Genomic DNA, 16037 nt, shown 5'->3' with positions numbered 1-16037 from the left:
GCTTCTGTGTTATGAATACGGCACCCGCATGAGTTCTGCGCTCTAATTCCGCTGTTAATGTCCACGCCTCGTAGCCTATTTTACTTGGGTGGCTAATGAGACCAATAATTCTATCGTTACTGCACTTTTTCAAATCTCCTTTTTTGGGGAGAGGGATATTCAGGAATTGTATCCAGTCTTTTTGCCACCTTGTCTCTTTAATTATCTTTAGGCATATAATTGTAATTGCCTCCACTCTCTCTTCTCCACCATTTTCAAAAAAGTTGTGCTGGAATGTTATCTATTTCCGGGCGCCGCCAAGAAGCGGCAACCATTCAATTTGAAAGCATATTTTCCTTTCTTAGTGAATTTCAAGGTATAGTTTTCTTGTTTCAAGTTTTCATATTCACCCCTCATCAACATGCAAGTCGTCCACACCTTGTCATAATCTTCAGAGTTCTATTCGAAATGATTCTTTTTACGTCCGCTATTTTAAAATATCTCAACTCATGGACACTCCCATTGAACACACACAAAGATTTGTGAGCGCGAAATAGGCAGAAAAGGCGGCAAAAGAATTAAATCCAAGTTGAACAAGAACTGTATGCAAAAAAACTGCACTTTGCCATTGTAGGCTATATATATTCAACGCCACTTTCATGGCGGGCCAAACTGATGAGGATTTTACTTTACTCTTCTTCTTTCAGCTTATCCCGCATATTTCAGGGTTGCTATAACGAATGCCACATCAGTAAAGTATTTTATTTACAGCATACCAAAATATAGGACCATTCTAGTATAACAAATACAACTTCCTCGGATGTGAAAAAGAAGTATCGAAATCCTTATCTTTGTAGGCCTTTTTTGCCACGCTATATCTTAGTAAAACCACTTGGACACAGTGGCCAAAAGTTGGGAAACAAAGAGCGATTGCCTCCAAATCTTGCCAGATTTTCTTGGGCGCATCGGGTTTGCCACTATATGATTTCCTTGAAGTGAGGAAAACAAGTATACCTTTGTGAAAAGGTATACTATCAGTTTTTTTTCTCTCTCTAAAACAAGAGACAATCAAATGTAAATGTTGTGTGAACAATGCACGATTTTGATATTGTTGTGATCTCCTAATTAATGATGAGAGGTGAAATTTAAATTTAAAATGTCTATATTATTCATTTAAATCTCTAAGTTTGTATGCAACAGAAGAATAGACTAGAATAAGCTACTTGCTTCCGTCCCATGACCAATATATATATATATATATATATATATATATATATATATATATATATATATATATAATATATATATATACAAGGGGTATATTGAAAAGACTTGACGCTGCTCTTGTGTTTTCAAAACTATAATAGATATGAAATTGACACGGTGCCAAAACCAAGCTTAGTCCATGTCCTTTCCGTTTATAATTTTAACTTTTAGCATAGGCACCGTTCCCATTCACACAGAGCCGCCAACAATGCACCAGTTCTCATCGCGTCTAAGAACAATTCACGTGGCAAACTTCGACACCATCGAGTCACTTCCGTCTGTACCTCGCCATCACTGCCAAAATTTACCCCCTTCAGGTGTCTCTTACGTCTTAAAAAAATGGAAAAAGGCACTTGGATCTACATCGAAACTGAAAGGAGGGTGTTCTACGACTTTAAAAAAATCTTCTTTCAAGGTTATCATTCGCTTGTGTGAGCAATCTCGGTATCCAACGAGCACATACCTTTCTACTTTATGTAACCCAGGATTTCTCGAACGATATTTCCAACTCTTCCCTATGAAATTCCAAGTCATTGCAAAGTGTCAGATTGTTTTATATGACGATTGGCTGGGTTTAGCTTATCAATTTGTTATTGATCGCTCGAGACAGTTTGTGGACGATCACTGCGAGCCTGCTCATTGATGTTAGTTCCAGTAAAGCACTTAAAATACCTTTGAACTATCAGTAACCAACAGACATGTCATCAAAAAACATGTTTCAGCCGGTTTTGAATTTTAAGGGTTCACATCTCTTTTCAGTAAATAAGGAGCTCAGTCACAGTCACAGTTAATTGCATTTTTAAGTGTGATTTCTTCGACCAATATGTTGGAATAGGGATCATTTCAAATAAGATAAATCAAAATCAAGAAATAGCACCTAAACAAATTTGGTGAACTAATGGAAGAACAAATTACGCACGTTTTGCTGTATTTTTAACTGGTGAGTTTAATACTATAGGAGATAGTTAATAGGCGTCAAGACTTTTCAGTTAATACTGGTACAAGACTATCATCACAATATTGTGGTAATTCTATGTTTAGATTTATGAATTCTGCTGATTGGTAGTAAAAATGCTAGCATTAGATATTGATGTCATATGATTGGTTCTCTTCCATACCGCCCCCCCCCCCCCCACATACACGCACTACCCCGTTCTATCAGAGATCCACAGAGCAGTGACGAGACAACAAAATGTGACTTACAAGCATATTTGACCTCAAAACTAGTCGTCTTCTCGGATACTCCAGCTGAGTTTTTGGCTTGACATTTGAATGTCATTGAATCCTCTGAAATTATACAAGAATATTTTGGACATCAATGGACGACGTAAAAGCTCGAATTTTAAAACGGAAGATAAAAATTCAACCTTCTCAGGGCTGGACTGATTTGGTTTCAAATCTTAATTTTTCACATTATTTATTTATCTGGTTATAACAACTAGCCTAACCGTTTTCAACAAGATTGGCAGGAATGTTGCCACTTCGAGTCTTTTGTTATAACTAGTGTTTGATGTAAACCATATGCAAAGAATTAAGATATTAATTATCGGTAACATTTAATCTTTAAATATTCCTTATACTCATTCAGCTGTATTTTAGCGGACTATCTCAAGACAATACAGAGACCTTCCAGGCATCTGAAATAATACAACACCGCTAGAAATATAGAAAAAAGTCTTGCTCAGGGAACAAAAAGAATAAAGTACCAACACCAGGGATCCAACCTGAGTTCCTGAAGTCGAAATATAATGCTCTATATGTTCTGGCATCTTGCATGTGATCTAAGCCAAGGATGACAATGAGAATTTTGAAAAAAAGATTAAACTGATCGTGGATCTTGGAATGATAATCAATTGTCACCTCATTCATCCACAATGTATGCTGCTCGAAGCTCGAAGAAATAGATAACAATGTGAAAATGAATGTAAGCTTCAATTTAATATACGAAAAAGATTTGTATTTGTATTTACGTATATTAAATTGAAGCTTATATTCAATTTCACATTGTTATTTATTCATCCACAATGGAACATTTGTCTCTTAGATCTATTCTCAAAAACACTAAAATGATCCAGACATCAGAGGTTGTGTAGCGCCTTATGATAAACTAGGAAATCTTGTATCCACTTAGTTCATCAATTGTGTGTCCAATCCAACGCCTTCAGATGACTGAGTAGAGCCCATTTTATATTATCGTGCCATTTTGTTGATGCTACAACTATGGAACTATATATTACGGCCTTTAACTCTCTCCTTACCAGCCATTTTTAGAATTTCCCCCAAAACTTCACACCCACCAAACACAAAATTAGACTTCTCTTACTCAAACCAAAAAAGTAACAAGTGCATTCTATGCAGAATGTTGTTCAGCAAAATGATGTCTACAACACAGTGTTTAGTGTTTATCGCTGTAATCAAAGCATTTATTTAAATTTTGTGATGTACAAGAGAAATCAGAATGAGAAAATTGTCGGTTTCATCGTAACGAATGTGACAATTTTCCTTTGGGTGGTAAGGAGAGGGTTGAAATAGAAAAAATAATGCAAAGTTAAGCAATTTATTGACTTAATTAGAGACAACGATTACAGAGCTTTGATCTTAGAGTTGCATCCTTGGATAAGAGGCTTTACACAGATTGCTTCACGTGACTTAGGTATGGATGAGTACTTGATAATATGCAGTGAGAGATATATAAATAAATATCCTGGTCCAAACACCTTATTACCTCATCAGATTATACCTAATCACATTTATTTATGTTATAAGTGCAAGTCACCTGTAGGTTATCCATTCTGCATCCGTCAACCATAGAATTAAGTAATCAGGAACGAATGCTCAGGCACGTCGATGTGTATAAAATGCCTTAGCCAAGGTAACAATGCAACGACATACTTTTTTAAATAGATGTCCCTCATCTTTTACTGACAATGCTCAGCATTGCTCAACTTCATTACAAAACGCACTATCACTTATACAACAACTCACTCACAAGAAAAAAAGATACACATTTCTGTAATACAGAGGTAGATTGTGTATTTGAAGCTTACCCATTTCCCTAGAGAAATTTAGTTCAGCAAGGGATTTGCCCTCCTCAAGTAAATCCCCTGTCTTTCCATCAACCCACTGAGCTTTGGATGACCATATGGGAAATCCTGGATTGGTCTTGTTACAGTCACAGACAAATGGATCGTTCGGTCCGCCAATCTCTATCCACCTTTCCTCTTCAGGCTTTGCGTTCTCGTAGATTGGACAGTTGATAATCTCAGCAGTTGGCAGCTCTGTGAAAAGGTGAATGGGAATAAATACTGATACAAAAGGTGTTGTACTTGATAAACAGGATGGTTTTCTACAGTTTAATATTGTTGATTATGGTGGTGACGTTATAACGATGATGATAATGATAATCACCAACAAGATGACGACGACGATGATGATGATGACGATAACGGTGGTGATAATCACAATATAATAATGACAAAAACATCAGCATAACAAATCCAGTTGTAACGACCATGATGATGATAACAACTAAAAACAAAAACACCAACGATGTTGACCACTGGTCATGTTAAAACCAAAACAAGTTTATATACCTTTAATGGTGAATTCCATCGTGGAAACGGCCCCGAGAAACAGATGTTTGGAGTTATTGGCCCTGCATTCAGCCGTAAACTTTCCTTTAACACCCTTGGGCGTCGGAAAAACAAAGTAGTCTCTGGTAATGCCTTTAGCAGGGTCCTTTTCTTCATTAGTAGAATTGTAAACGATGTTGTCTTCACGGATTTGAAATCCATGAATCAAACCTGGTTGTGTAGAATTCAAATGGCTCTCACAATAAAACACGGTTTTCTCTTTTGTTGTTTGGTTAGTGTCCATTTTCACTGTCACATTGTCTGGACCATCTGTTATGACACAGAGAAAAGATACGTTTTGAGCCACTTGTTAAGAAATAATATGAGTTAGCTTTGCTTAAATTAACTGCAAGTAAGATACAAGGATTTGGGTACTCTGAATACACGCTTCGTGAACTGAAACTGGTGGGTTTTTTTTTCATCATCCAAACTCTCCGCTTAGTCACACATTCCGCTTAATCGAAACATTTATCCAATTCCTGTTGTGCTATTAAGCGGAGAATAGTGTGACACTACATGAATCCAGAGATAAATAGATAAAAAATTTAATGAATAAATAAGTGAGGAAGATCACACTTTTGACCATTGCTTTTATTGCAGTCAAAAGGTTAGTAAGCTGGCAGATGCTGTGAATTGTAAAGAGTATTAAAATGAACATAAAAGCTTTAAAAGAGAACATCATAAAAAAAGTAAAATAAAATTCCTTTCCTTCATCCCATAGGGGAAATTTGTCTCTAGGGTCTATTCCAAGGGAAGACTGGAAAAACCCAGCCGTCAGCCGCAGTGCCGTGCCGCAAACTGAGCTAGGGCGAGGTGACTTGTTCAAGGCCACACAACGTAGCGGGTATTTGAACTCGGTATCTTTCAGGTACGAAGCAAAGACCGTACCGCTGAGCCACGCTGTCCCATTTTTTAATGTTTTTATTTATTTATTTTTTAAAAAATCGCTTCGGGCTCAAAACTGTTCTTCAGTCGACAACAAGTACAATGAAAACATAAATACTTCATTTAAAAAACAGATAAGACTGTTTAAAGTTGCCATTCGGAATGTAGCAATATAAAAGAGCAAAAAAAAGAAAAATAAAATAGCCTCTTTCCCCCCAAAAAAACTATGTGCTATGTTTGTTAATCTCTGTTGATAACAATTTCAGCTTAAAACTTGTTAGTTTGTTTGTGACTTTAAAACTCAACCAATTTCGCCAACTGAAAGGATTTCACAAAACATGCTTACAGGCATACTAACGAAAGAGTGAAAATGGAGAGGCTTCGCATGGGAACAAAACAGACAATGAACGTTTCGGGTACAAACCCTTCGTCAGCACAACCATACACAAATTAACGTGGAAAACATATAAGATAAAATAAAATGCAAAATAACTCGTATCGTTTCCACGTTAATTAATGTATTGTTGTGCCGACGAAGGGTGTGTACCCGAAACGTCCATTGTCTGTTTTGTTCCCATACGAAGCCTCTCCATTTTCACTCTTTCGTAAGTATTTTCACGATCATCGGCGTCAGGCAGCCCCTACCGTTTTCTACTTACAGGCATACTTGACTTCAAAACTAGTTGTGTTTTCAGAGACTCCAGCTTGATTAGTGGCCTGGCATTTGAAAGTCTTGGATTTTTCTGACAAAATATAACACTTATTACTTTTCCATGAATTATACTAGTAATATAACGATGATGATGATGATGATGATGATGATGATGATGATGATGATGATACTGATGATGTTGAAGATGATAATGTTGTTGTTGTTGATGATGATCATGATGATGGTGATGATGATTAGGAGGAGGAGGAAGGGGAGGAGGAAGAAGAGGAGGAGAAAGAGGAGGAGGAGGAAGAGAAGGAGGAAGAGAAGGAGGAGGATGAAGAATAGGTTTTGATATTTTTAAGCTTAAACATTTACTCTATTTTTCTTTACTTTTCTTTTCTTTATTTATACCCAAGAAAACACTATTATTATTATTATTATTATTATTATTATTATTATTATTATTATTATTATTATTATTATTATTATTATTATTATTATTATTGTTATTATTACTATTATTACTATTATTATTATTATTATTATTATTATTATTATTATTATTATTATTATTATTATTATTATTATTATTATCATTATCATTATTGTTTTTTATTATTATTATTATCATTATTCCTTCGTATCGTTTCTTCTTTTTCGTGTGTTTTTGGGGTATTGTTGCCCGTTTCAATTTTATAAGTAGCCAAGTCTTTACCTCCTGAAAGCCTGAGGTAGTTGAGCTCAGCAACAGGGTTTCCTTCACGGATTAATTTTCCTGTCTTCCCATCAATCCACTGTGCCGTTGATGTTTTCTGAGGATTTCCTGCATATGTCATAGTGCAGTTACATGCAAGTGGATCGTTTGGCCCTCCTGCCGCAATCCACACTTCCGCTCCTGACTTAATGGTATCATATGTCGGGCAGTTGGTGATTTTAGCAACTGGACGTTCTGCAAATGAAAGCGGGATTATTTCAAATCAAAACAGTCTTAAATGGACTCCGTAGCTCTTGGTTGTATTGAGGATTGGGATGCAACAAACATGACAATCGAATGGTGTTTTGACTGTAATGTTAATGATGATGATGATGATGATGATGATGATGATGATTATAATGATAATAATAATATAATAATAATAATAACAATAATAATAATAATAATAATAATAATAATAATAATAATAATAATAATAATAATAATTATTATTATTATTATTTATTGTTCATAAATATGGCAATTTGTCATTTAGTTACACTTGTTATAACGTTATATGATAACTATAACATTGAACAGATATTTCACTCCTACTTATTTTCTATCTCTCTCTCTATCTCCCCCTCTCTCTCTCTCTCTCTCTCTCTCTCTCTCTCTATCTATTCCTCTCTTTCTTCCACGCGTGCGCTATACACAACGTAAACATATTCATTTCGTTTTCAATTTGTTATAATTGTGGCAATTCGACACAAAATATTTTCATCATTATCAATTGGTCGATTAATCTAACATTATATAAATTAATCAGTCAATCAGTCAACGCATCAATCCTTGGTTTTGCTGTACCATATGAAATATTCAACATTTTTATTGCTGATGGAACGAACGTTGATTTATACTTGTTAGTTCTACATTTAATCTGACAAAACCTTCTCCCAGATGGTAAAAGACTAAATTCATGGTATAAAATATGTTTTTTATTGTAAGTAATTGAGAAAGCTTTCCTTTCTATTGCTTTACCACGAATGCTTTCTCCTCCATCAAGAGGATGGTTTATTATTTTTGATGCCTCTTTGATAGATCTTGAGAATTTTGATTTATCTTTAAGTCGGCATCCGCCAAACCATATGGTGCAGCCAAACGCAATTGCACTTTTAATCAATGAGTCATAAACTCTTAACATGGTTTTCATCCCTACTTGAAATGTTTTCAATTTACTTAGTATTTGGGCAACTTTCTAGATATTATATTGATATGTCGAGAGAATTTGAGGGAACTATCAATGGTTATTCCTGAATATCTAAAATCAACATAATCTCAACATAATCTTTACCGATAGTCACACACTTTAAGTCGTTTTTATTTTTTACACCAAACACCTGTTCTTTCTTTTTTTCAACATTTAATTCAAGCTGATTTTGTTTACACAAATCGGTGAATATACTAATTTGTTTGAAATAATTCTTTTCGGTAATTTTATCTTTCAATAAGCCAAGAATAGCAGTATCATCTGCATATTTCACTATAAAACAATTTTCAAATGATTGTTTGCAGCCGTTGGTGTATAAGATGTACAGGATTGGGGATGATGATGATGATGATGATGATGATGATGATGATGATGATGATGATGATGATGATGACGCTGGTGATGATTTTCATGATAATCCAATTTCAGCTAATAATTAATGGGAAACAGCGTGAGGTAGGTGGATAATGAAAAAGGTATTGGTGTAACGATAGCAAGTAATATGAACTTTGATAAAAAGATCTGTGAAAAAGTAAAGAAAACAACGTTTACGTTTCCCTTAATCAGGCGTATATTCTTCTGTCTCAGTGTAGAAATGTTCCTTTCTACTCTACAAATCACTAGGAAGGACCCATCTGGACTATTTCAGCTCTGTACAGCCACCAAGCAACACAGTTAGATGATAGAGAAAGTATAAAGAAGAGCGACGAAACATATTCCCTGGATAAAGCATTTGTTCTACAAAGAAGGATTACGGAAACTAACAATTAGAAACGCTGAGTTACACGGGGAGTTTGGAGTGATTTGATAGAAGTATTCAAATGCTAAGTAGAACTTGCTACAGAGAAGCTGAACATTATGTAAAAATGTAGTCTGAAAATCTACCTAGTGCATGACATAATCAGTCGGAAGGTGAAAATTTTGGATTTGCATTTTTTTTGCATTGGCTGAAAGAATATGCTCACCAGAGCATTTCAATCTTTATTTGAAGTAAATTGGGTTATTTTTCATGAAGTTATGGTCAGATGAATGGCAAATGTATCCAGTAACTTTTCTCAAATGTCATACTTTTTCATACTATTTAGAAGTGAAATTAAGCTTTGATATTTCCCGAAGATGTACAAAAAGGGTTGGTTTAATCATTTATGAGAAGAACACATTTTTGATACAAATTGACCTTCTAGCTAAACTTGGTAATATTATCTCAGTTCAAATCTTTTCACCATCCGACTGATTATGTCATTCACAGTAACAATATAGACGAACAGTCTAACGCTCTGTTCACAAAAGTCAAGTATAGATATCGGAACGTATAGTTTTAATCTAAGAGTCTGATCAGCTGTGGAATAGTTTTCATGATGAGGAGCTGTCTGATAGGGAACAAATTGGGGGTCAGCGAATAGGATCTATAAGAATATGTGCTGGAAGTAATCGGTTCCTCATTTTTGAGCTTATCCAGTATTTTGCAGGGTTGTCATAATGAATTTCACTTCTCCGTGCATCTCGGTTGAACGTATCATCTTCGTCCAGGCCCAGTTCTTTCATATCATCCTTTACCTTATCCCACCATCTAGTCTTTGGGCGTCCCTTTTTCCTCTTTCCCGCTATTTGTAAGTCCAACACTTTCCTTCCCACGTACTCCCTCTTTCGTCTCTTTACACGATCTTCGAATTCGTTCATTTCTCACTTTATCTTTTCTTGTCCAGCCAAGTGACCATCTCAACATCCTCATTTCTGCCACCTCAACTTCTTTATCTTGTTTATTTGTTGTAGCTGCTGTCTCTAGTCCATATAACATTGCTGGTCTTACATTGCTGAACATTATCGCTAAGTGTCGCTAAGTATAAAAATGTTGATGGCAATGATGATGATGATGATGATGGTGACGACGACGACTACCAGGTCGATGATGGTAATGTTGAAGATGATGAAACTATGAAAACGACGACTGATGATGATAATGGTGATGAAGGTCACATTGTAACTGTATCGTTAATAGCGCTATAAATATAATTACCCTCAATCTCGTAAGTCATCTTGGCGCTATTCATAATTTCAGGATTCGCACTGTTGTTCGCCACACATTCTGCTGTCAGGTTACCCCTCTTGTTGGCGACATTAAATTTGTAGACCTGTCTCCTAAAGTCATCCCCTTGACCACCTTGTAATTCAAAAACAGTTTGTTTGCCTTCTCCCATGACATAGAGATCTAAGAGATACCCCGGTCTAATCTGAGATAGGAAAACCTCGCAGTAAATCATTGCCACAGACCAATTTGTTCTTTTCTCATCAACTCCAATATTTACATCTCCTGGTCCATCTGTTGATTAAGAAATGGCAAGATATATCATGATATCATCATAACTCAAAATAGGACTTTTTTAGAAAGATAAAGATTTTAAAGTAAAATAAAATATCTTTGGTAAAAGAAAGATAATTAAAAAAAAGATATTTACAATAGAATGCAGAACAAACGCAAGTCCATAGATACCCTGAGGCTTTTTTGTAGTATTGATTATACATAATGCATAAATCAATTTTTACAAGAGATCAAAACTTCACATGAAAAAGAATCGTGTTTATTGCGATGTTTATCACACTTTATTCTTTGCCAACAGTCATTAGTTCACCATGTTTGTTTTTACAAAAAAATAATTTGTGGAAATATTAGCATCTTTTCAAATATCTACGTGACATACAATGATACTGTCCATTAACGCTAGATTACAGAGACTTGGATTACTCATGCTTCTAAAAGTACTTTTGAACACCAAGTCGTGTCTTAAGATCAGTAGAAACTCTTTTAATGAAAGATATATAACACATTAATAAATTTTTATCAAACCGCTTTTAACTGTACAACTCCACGCCACGTTCTTCTTCTTCTTCTTCTTCTTCTTCTTCTTCTTCTTCTTCTTCTTCTTCTTCTTCTTCTTCTTCTTCTTCGTCTTCTTCTTCTTCTTCTTCTTCTTCTTCTTCTTCTTCTTCTTCTTCTTCTTATCACTATTATCATAATAATAATAATAATAATAATAATAATAATAATAATAATAATAATAATAATAATCATAATAATAATAGTAATAATAATACTTATTATTATTATTATTATTATTATATAATATTATTATTATTATTATTATTATTATTATTATTATTATTATTATTATTATTATCATTATTAGTATTACTATTAACATGATTACAATCATTATAAACGAGCTATCTATTGACTTACACACAAAGTCCGTTTTATACTCTACTTTTTCAGAAGTTCCATACGATGAACTTCCTTTACAGTAAAACGTGACATTTGCTTGGGCTATTGAAAAGAGAAAAAAGAAAATCATGTCAATATACATTGAAGTGTAAGTTTGGTGAAAAATAAACGATTAATGCTATCAGAACGGTATTATAATATCGTGAAGAATTTGATGTTTGAAGTAGAACTTAATAATTAATTTACAAGGCTTGAGTAAAATAAATGTCTTTGTCTTTTGATGAGTGGGATTCCATTATTAACTGTTAAAAGCTTAAGTGTTCAAATTATTATCTCTGGTTTATCACTTTAATTTTCGTTATAAAATTCTTTCCCACATAATATCAGATAACACTGAAAATGTATGTTTCCAGGACGATTATATCTTCTTCGCTTTTCAAAGCATATAGATTATAGATTTAGTAAAGTTATACAATGTGTATAGTTTTGTACTCATTCTTTTGACCTAATTATCTGCCGATTGTGTCAAATGTCAAGTACTGGGTGGGGTTCCTGACCTCCCATAGTGGGCATTGGGGTACATACTGTGTCTTCTATCCCCTTATATTTGTTTTCCAATTTGCTTTCTGTCTTTGTCTTGGAATGAGATTACTTGGTACTGTCCTGGCCCTGGCCGGAGTCCTAGCTGGGAGGGAAACAGTCAAATGCACAGTTATGGTTTTGGGAGATGATGTTTTTTTCCTTGTAAATCAGCTCTCTGTTATGTATTATTATATTTGTTATTTTGAATGTATAATGTAAGCATTTGAGTGTATTTCTCTTTGTTGGATTTTGTGCTTGTGTCCGGATGAGACTTATAGGTGATCTCAAACTAAGTACATTGGTGGTATGCTCTTGGAATCTACATCTGATCCCTATTTGTTCCCAGTTCCCATTTGTCTTACTTTTTCTTTGGTGCTTTAATTGTAATTCTAGAACTTTTTACTATCCCATTTTGTTCTTTTTTTTTACTGGCGCTGACATAAACTAAATGTGTTGCAAGCGCCGTAAAACCATTAAAAACAAAAAAGCAAAAATGTCAAGTAAGCTACACGAAAGGCCATACGATGTGAATGTAGTGCACCGCGTTACTAATAGTCAAAATACAAGATAATGATCTGAAAGAGTGTGTAAGAAAAGAAACTGTTTTGGACTTGTACATTGGGCTACTCTAGGAATGAGTTGACAACTGTAAACGGCCGGGTACTCATGTGAGTTAACAAGTCTTTTCCAGAGATTCAACTATGCGCCGATTAGAGCGGGACTCGCACCCTGGATTTTTTTGATCCGGAGGCAAATGCCATACCCGCAAGACCACATGCACAGATTAAGGGGTTATATTGTAGTGTGTGAAGGAGACATACATTCATTCACAGAGAGAACTGCCCCTGACGAAGTGCCGTTTACAAGTCGGTTGTCATCCTTGTCATACCACGCAGGCACAGACACAGGGTTCCCTGGGTCGTCCAAAACACATTTGCAGGAATCTTCTTTAGCTCGTTCGATTGGGTTGTGGCAGTTTTCGAGCTTTACTGTCGAATTTCCTTGAAAAAAGAGTGGATAAATAATGAAATTAATGAGTCTAATGTTTCAAACTCATCAATATTTTACAAACAAACAAACACACACACACACACACATATATATATATATATATATATATATATATATGTGTGTGTGTGTGTCTGTGTGTATGTATGTGTGTGTGTGTGTGTGTGAAGGCTAGGAGAACGAGAAAGAGAAGGATAAAAGACAGGCGGAAGAGGAAGAAGGAACTGACGAAAGTCACTGACCAAAATATCTTACCCTTGACAAAAAATTCTATGTTTGCATTTGCTGTGATACTGCTGATCTTTGAATTCTTGACAATGCATCTGGCACTGACCCTGCCCGTTTTTGATGGGGTGTACCCAAAAATAACATTTTCGTGCGGATAGGATCCAGAATTTCCGGTTTCATTTCGCAAGTGTTTATGGCCAGTGTCTTCCGGGTGTGTAATTTTTAACTCAGCAACAAAGGCCGGATTCACTGTGTCTGTGTAAACGGAGCACTCAATCTCCACTTCGGATCCAATTACATTCTTTTCGTCAGATGTCAATCTCCTTATTCCCACTGTTTTCGGGCCGTCTGAGGAAAAAAGGACGGTATAAGACATTGTTGATAATGTAGACATGTAAGCTGACCGACTACCAATAGGATTCAATAGTCTGATGTCACTTCCGCCCAGCAACGAGCAGCTTGGTTCAAAACAAAGAAAATAGTTACTTTTTATTCTTCATGCTGGCTAGAGCTTTTTCACATGTCATGTGATCAGAATGTATAAAAGGCAAGACATGATCAGATTTATAGCCAATGTTTTTCTTCTTTGGATACACTTTTATGCTCGCTGGAGAAGTATTTCACAAGGCCACGTCCGCCATTGTTCCAATAGTTTAGAACCAGTTACTAAGTTACTATGCGTCATTACGAGGGAAGTGACGTCACGACATTGCTGTTAATATCACAGCTACAACTAAATATGACATGCCGCTACAAATAAGTAATATTTTAGATGATAAATATTAAATTTATCTCTGAGATTTCAGTTTCAAATCGAAACAACTAAGATGTTAGGTTACTTCTCATTCAGAACAACATCTGCAAGGTTTATACTTACCTCGTTACAATTGATTGTGGTTGCAAATAATAAAGAAATCTCATTTTACCATCTTAACAGTGTTGAGCTCTTCTTATCCTCTGAAAATCGATTCATGTTGGGGTGATAGCGATGCCGAAAATGAAAGTCAATTTGATTTATTGAAGAGAATAAATCATAGTTATTCGTACATCTAATAACAAGAAAATTACGTATGATAACAAAGAGTCATTAAAATAAATACACAACTCCTTTCCCCGAGGTGACACCGCTTCAAATCAATACAATACAATACAATCGATGAAATGAATTAAACCTCCATTTGTTAACAAGTATTATCGGACAAAAGGAGGAAAAAAAGGAAGATAGTTTAATAAGAAACGCACATCATCAACACCATCGACCATCACAACAAAAGTGACAACCATCACAATATTATCAATGACCACACAAACCAGCATGCCTTACCACCCATTTTAAGAGTTTCCTCCAAAACGTCACGCCCACCCAACACAAAAATAGAATTTAACTCAAACTAAAAACCAACAAGTACATTCTATACACAGTAATGTTCAGCAAAATGAGCTCTATAATACAGTGTCCAGTTTTTTTTCTCTATAAAAAAAATTTTCTTTAAATTTTGTGATGTTCATAAGAAACCAGAATGATAAAATTGTTGGTTGTATCGTAAAGAATGTGACGATTTTCCAATGGTTGGTAAGGAGAGGGTTAAATTTCAAAGTCTTGTAATTTTGGTAGTTGATGTCTGGCTGTGAGTGTGTTAGATGATGCGTTACATAATTATCACAAGTCACACATAAGATATACATACAAGCCAGATTGACAGAGAAATTTGTTGGAATAAGCGCATCTCCTGCAGTATTGTTCGCTTCACAAGAAAATGTCTTTAAGGAATCTGACAAAATTAAGGAAAGTGAATAAATTAAAATTTAAAACAAAATATATTGAAAAAAAACTTATATAAAATCAATGACAGAGTGAACGGCGTAAACATTTAATGTTGATGAGATTAATAATTTTCAATGATTAATGATGATGAAATTGCAAAATCTGACCAAATCAACAAAAAAAAGTCCTTGATTTTAAGTGTCAATATTATCTGATTTTTTTTTGACGGATTGCAAAACGGGTTATCACAATGATATATATATATATATATATATATATATATATATATATATATATATATATATATAATGCAAAGTTTCACTCACATTTTTTTGGCCTAGACGACTCGTTTTTGTGTTTTTTACACTTCTTCAGTCGGCGTAATCCATTGTAATGTCCGTAGAAAAGTTCTTACTCCAAACTTGGACATTACAATGGATTACGCCGACTGAAGAAGTGTAAAAAACAGAAACGAGTCGTCACGGCCAAAATAATGTGAGTGAAAATTTGCATTACATATTAGCCCTAACCACCATTATCGAGCACTTTCTTACCTACAAGTACCCACCAACACTCATATATATATATATAAAATATATATATATATATATATATATATATATATATATATATATATATATATATATATATAAATTATAAAACAAAAACCATGAAATAATAGTGCTCAACTTTAGTATAAAATGAGCTATTTATAAACATAATTATATTTCAAATGTTTATATATATATAATAATGACTCACTCAATCCATCTCCAATCGAGGATTTTAAGATTCAAAGCAGTTTTTGAAAAAAGTGTTTCGGAGAAAATCGGAGTAAACAAAAAAAATACAA

At 34.5% G+C, this 16037-nt stretch overlaps 1 protein-coding gene across 1 annotated transcript in view; it reads right to left on the bottom strand.

Annotated features, from left to right (window-relative positions):
- Nucleotides 1-16037, bottom strand: part of LOC144959722 (uncharacterized) — a 50872-nt gene that overhangs the window by 29936 nt on the left and 4899 nt on the right. Inside the window, exons 3-12 of the mRNA XM_078892402.1 lie at nucleotides 15108-15191; nucleotides 13447-13767; nucleotides 13005-13184; nucleotides 11620-11703; nucleotides 10399-10701; nucleotides 7133-7366; nucleotides 6422-6505; nucleotides 4839-5147; nucleotides 4293-4523; nucleotides 2449-2532 (exon numbers count right to left, since the gene is read on the bottom strand). Of these exons, the coding sequence (XP_078748528.1) occupies nucleotides 2449-2532; nucleotides 4293-4523; nucleotides 4839-5147; nucleotides 6422-6505; nucleotides 7133-7366; nucleotides 10399-10701; nucleotides 11620-11703; nucleotides 13005-13184; nucleotides 13447-13767; nucleotides 15108-15191 (1914 nt within the window). The remainder of the gene's footprint in view (nucleotides 1-2448; nucleotides 2533-4292; nucleotides 4524-4838; nucleotides 5148-6421; nucleotides 6506-7132; nucleotides 7367-10398; nucleotides 10702-11619; nucleotides 11704-13004; nucleotides 13185-13446; nucleotides 13768-15107; nucleotides 15192-16037) is intronic.

Source organism: Berghia stephanieae, chromosome 14, assembly GCF_034508935.2.
Source record: "Berghia stephanieae isolate SIO BIC M18660-M18661 chromosome 14, UCSD_Bste_1.3, whole genome shotgun sequence".
NCBI lineage: Eukaryota > Metazoa > Mollusca > Gastropoda > Nudibranchia > Aeolidiidae > Berghia > Berghia stephanieae.
This window is presented reverse-complemented; position numbering and strand designations above follow the sequence as displayed.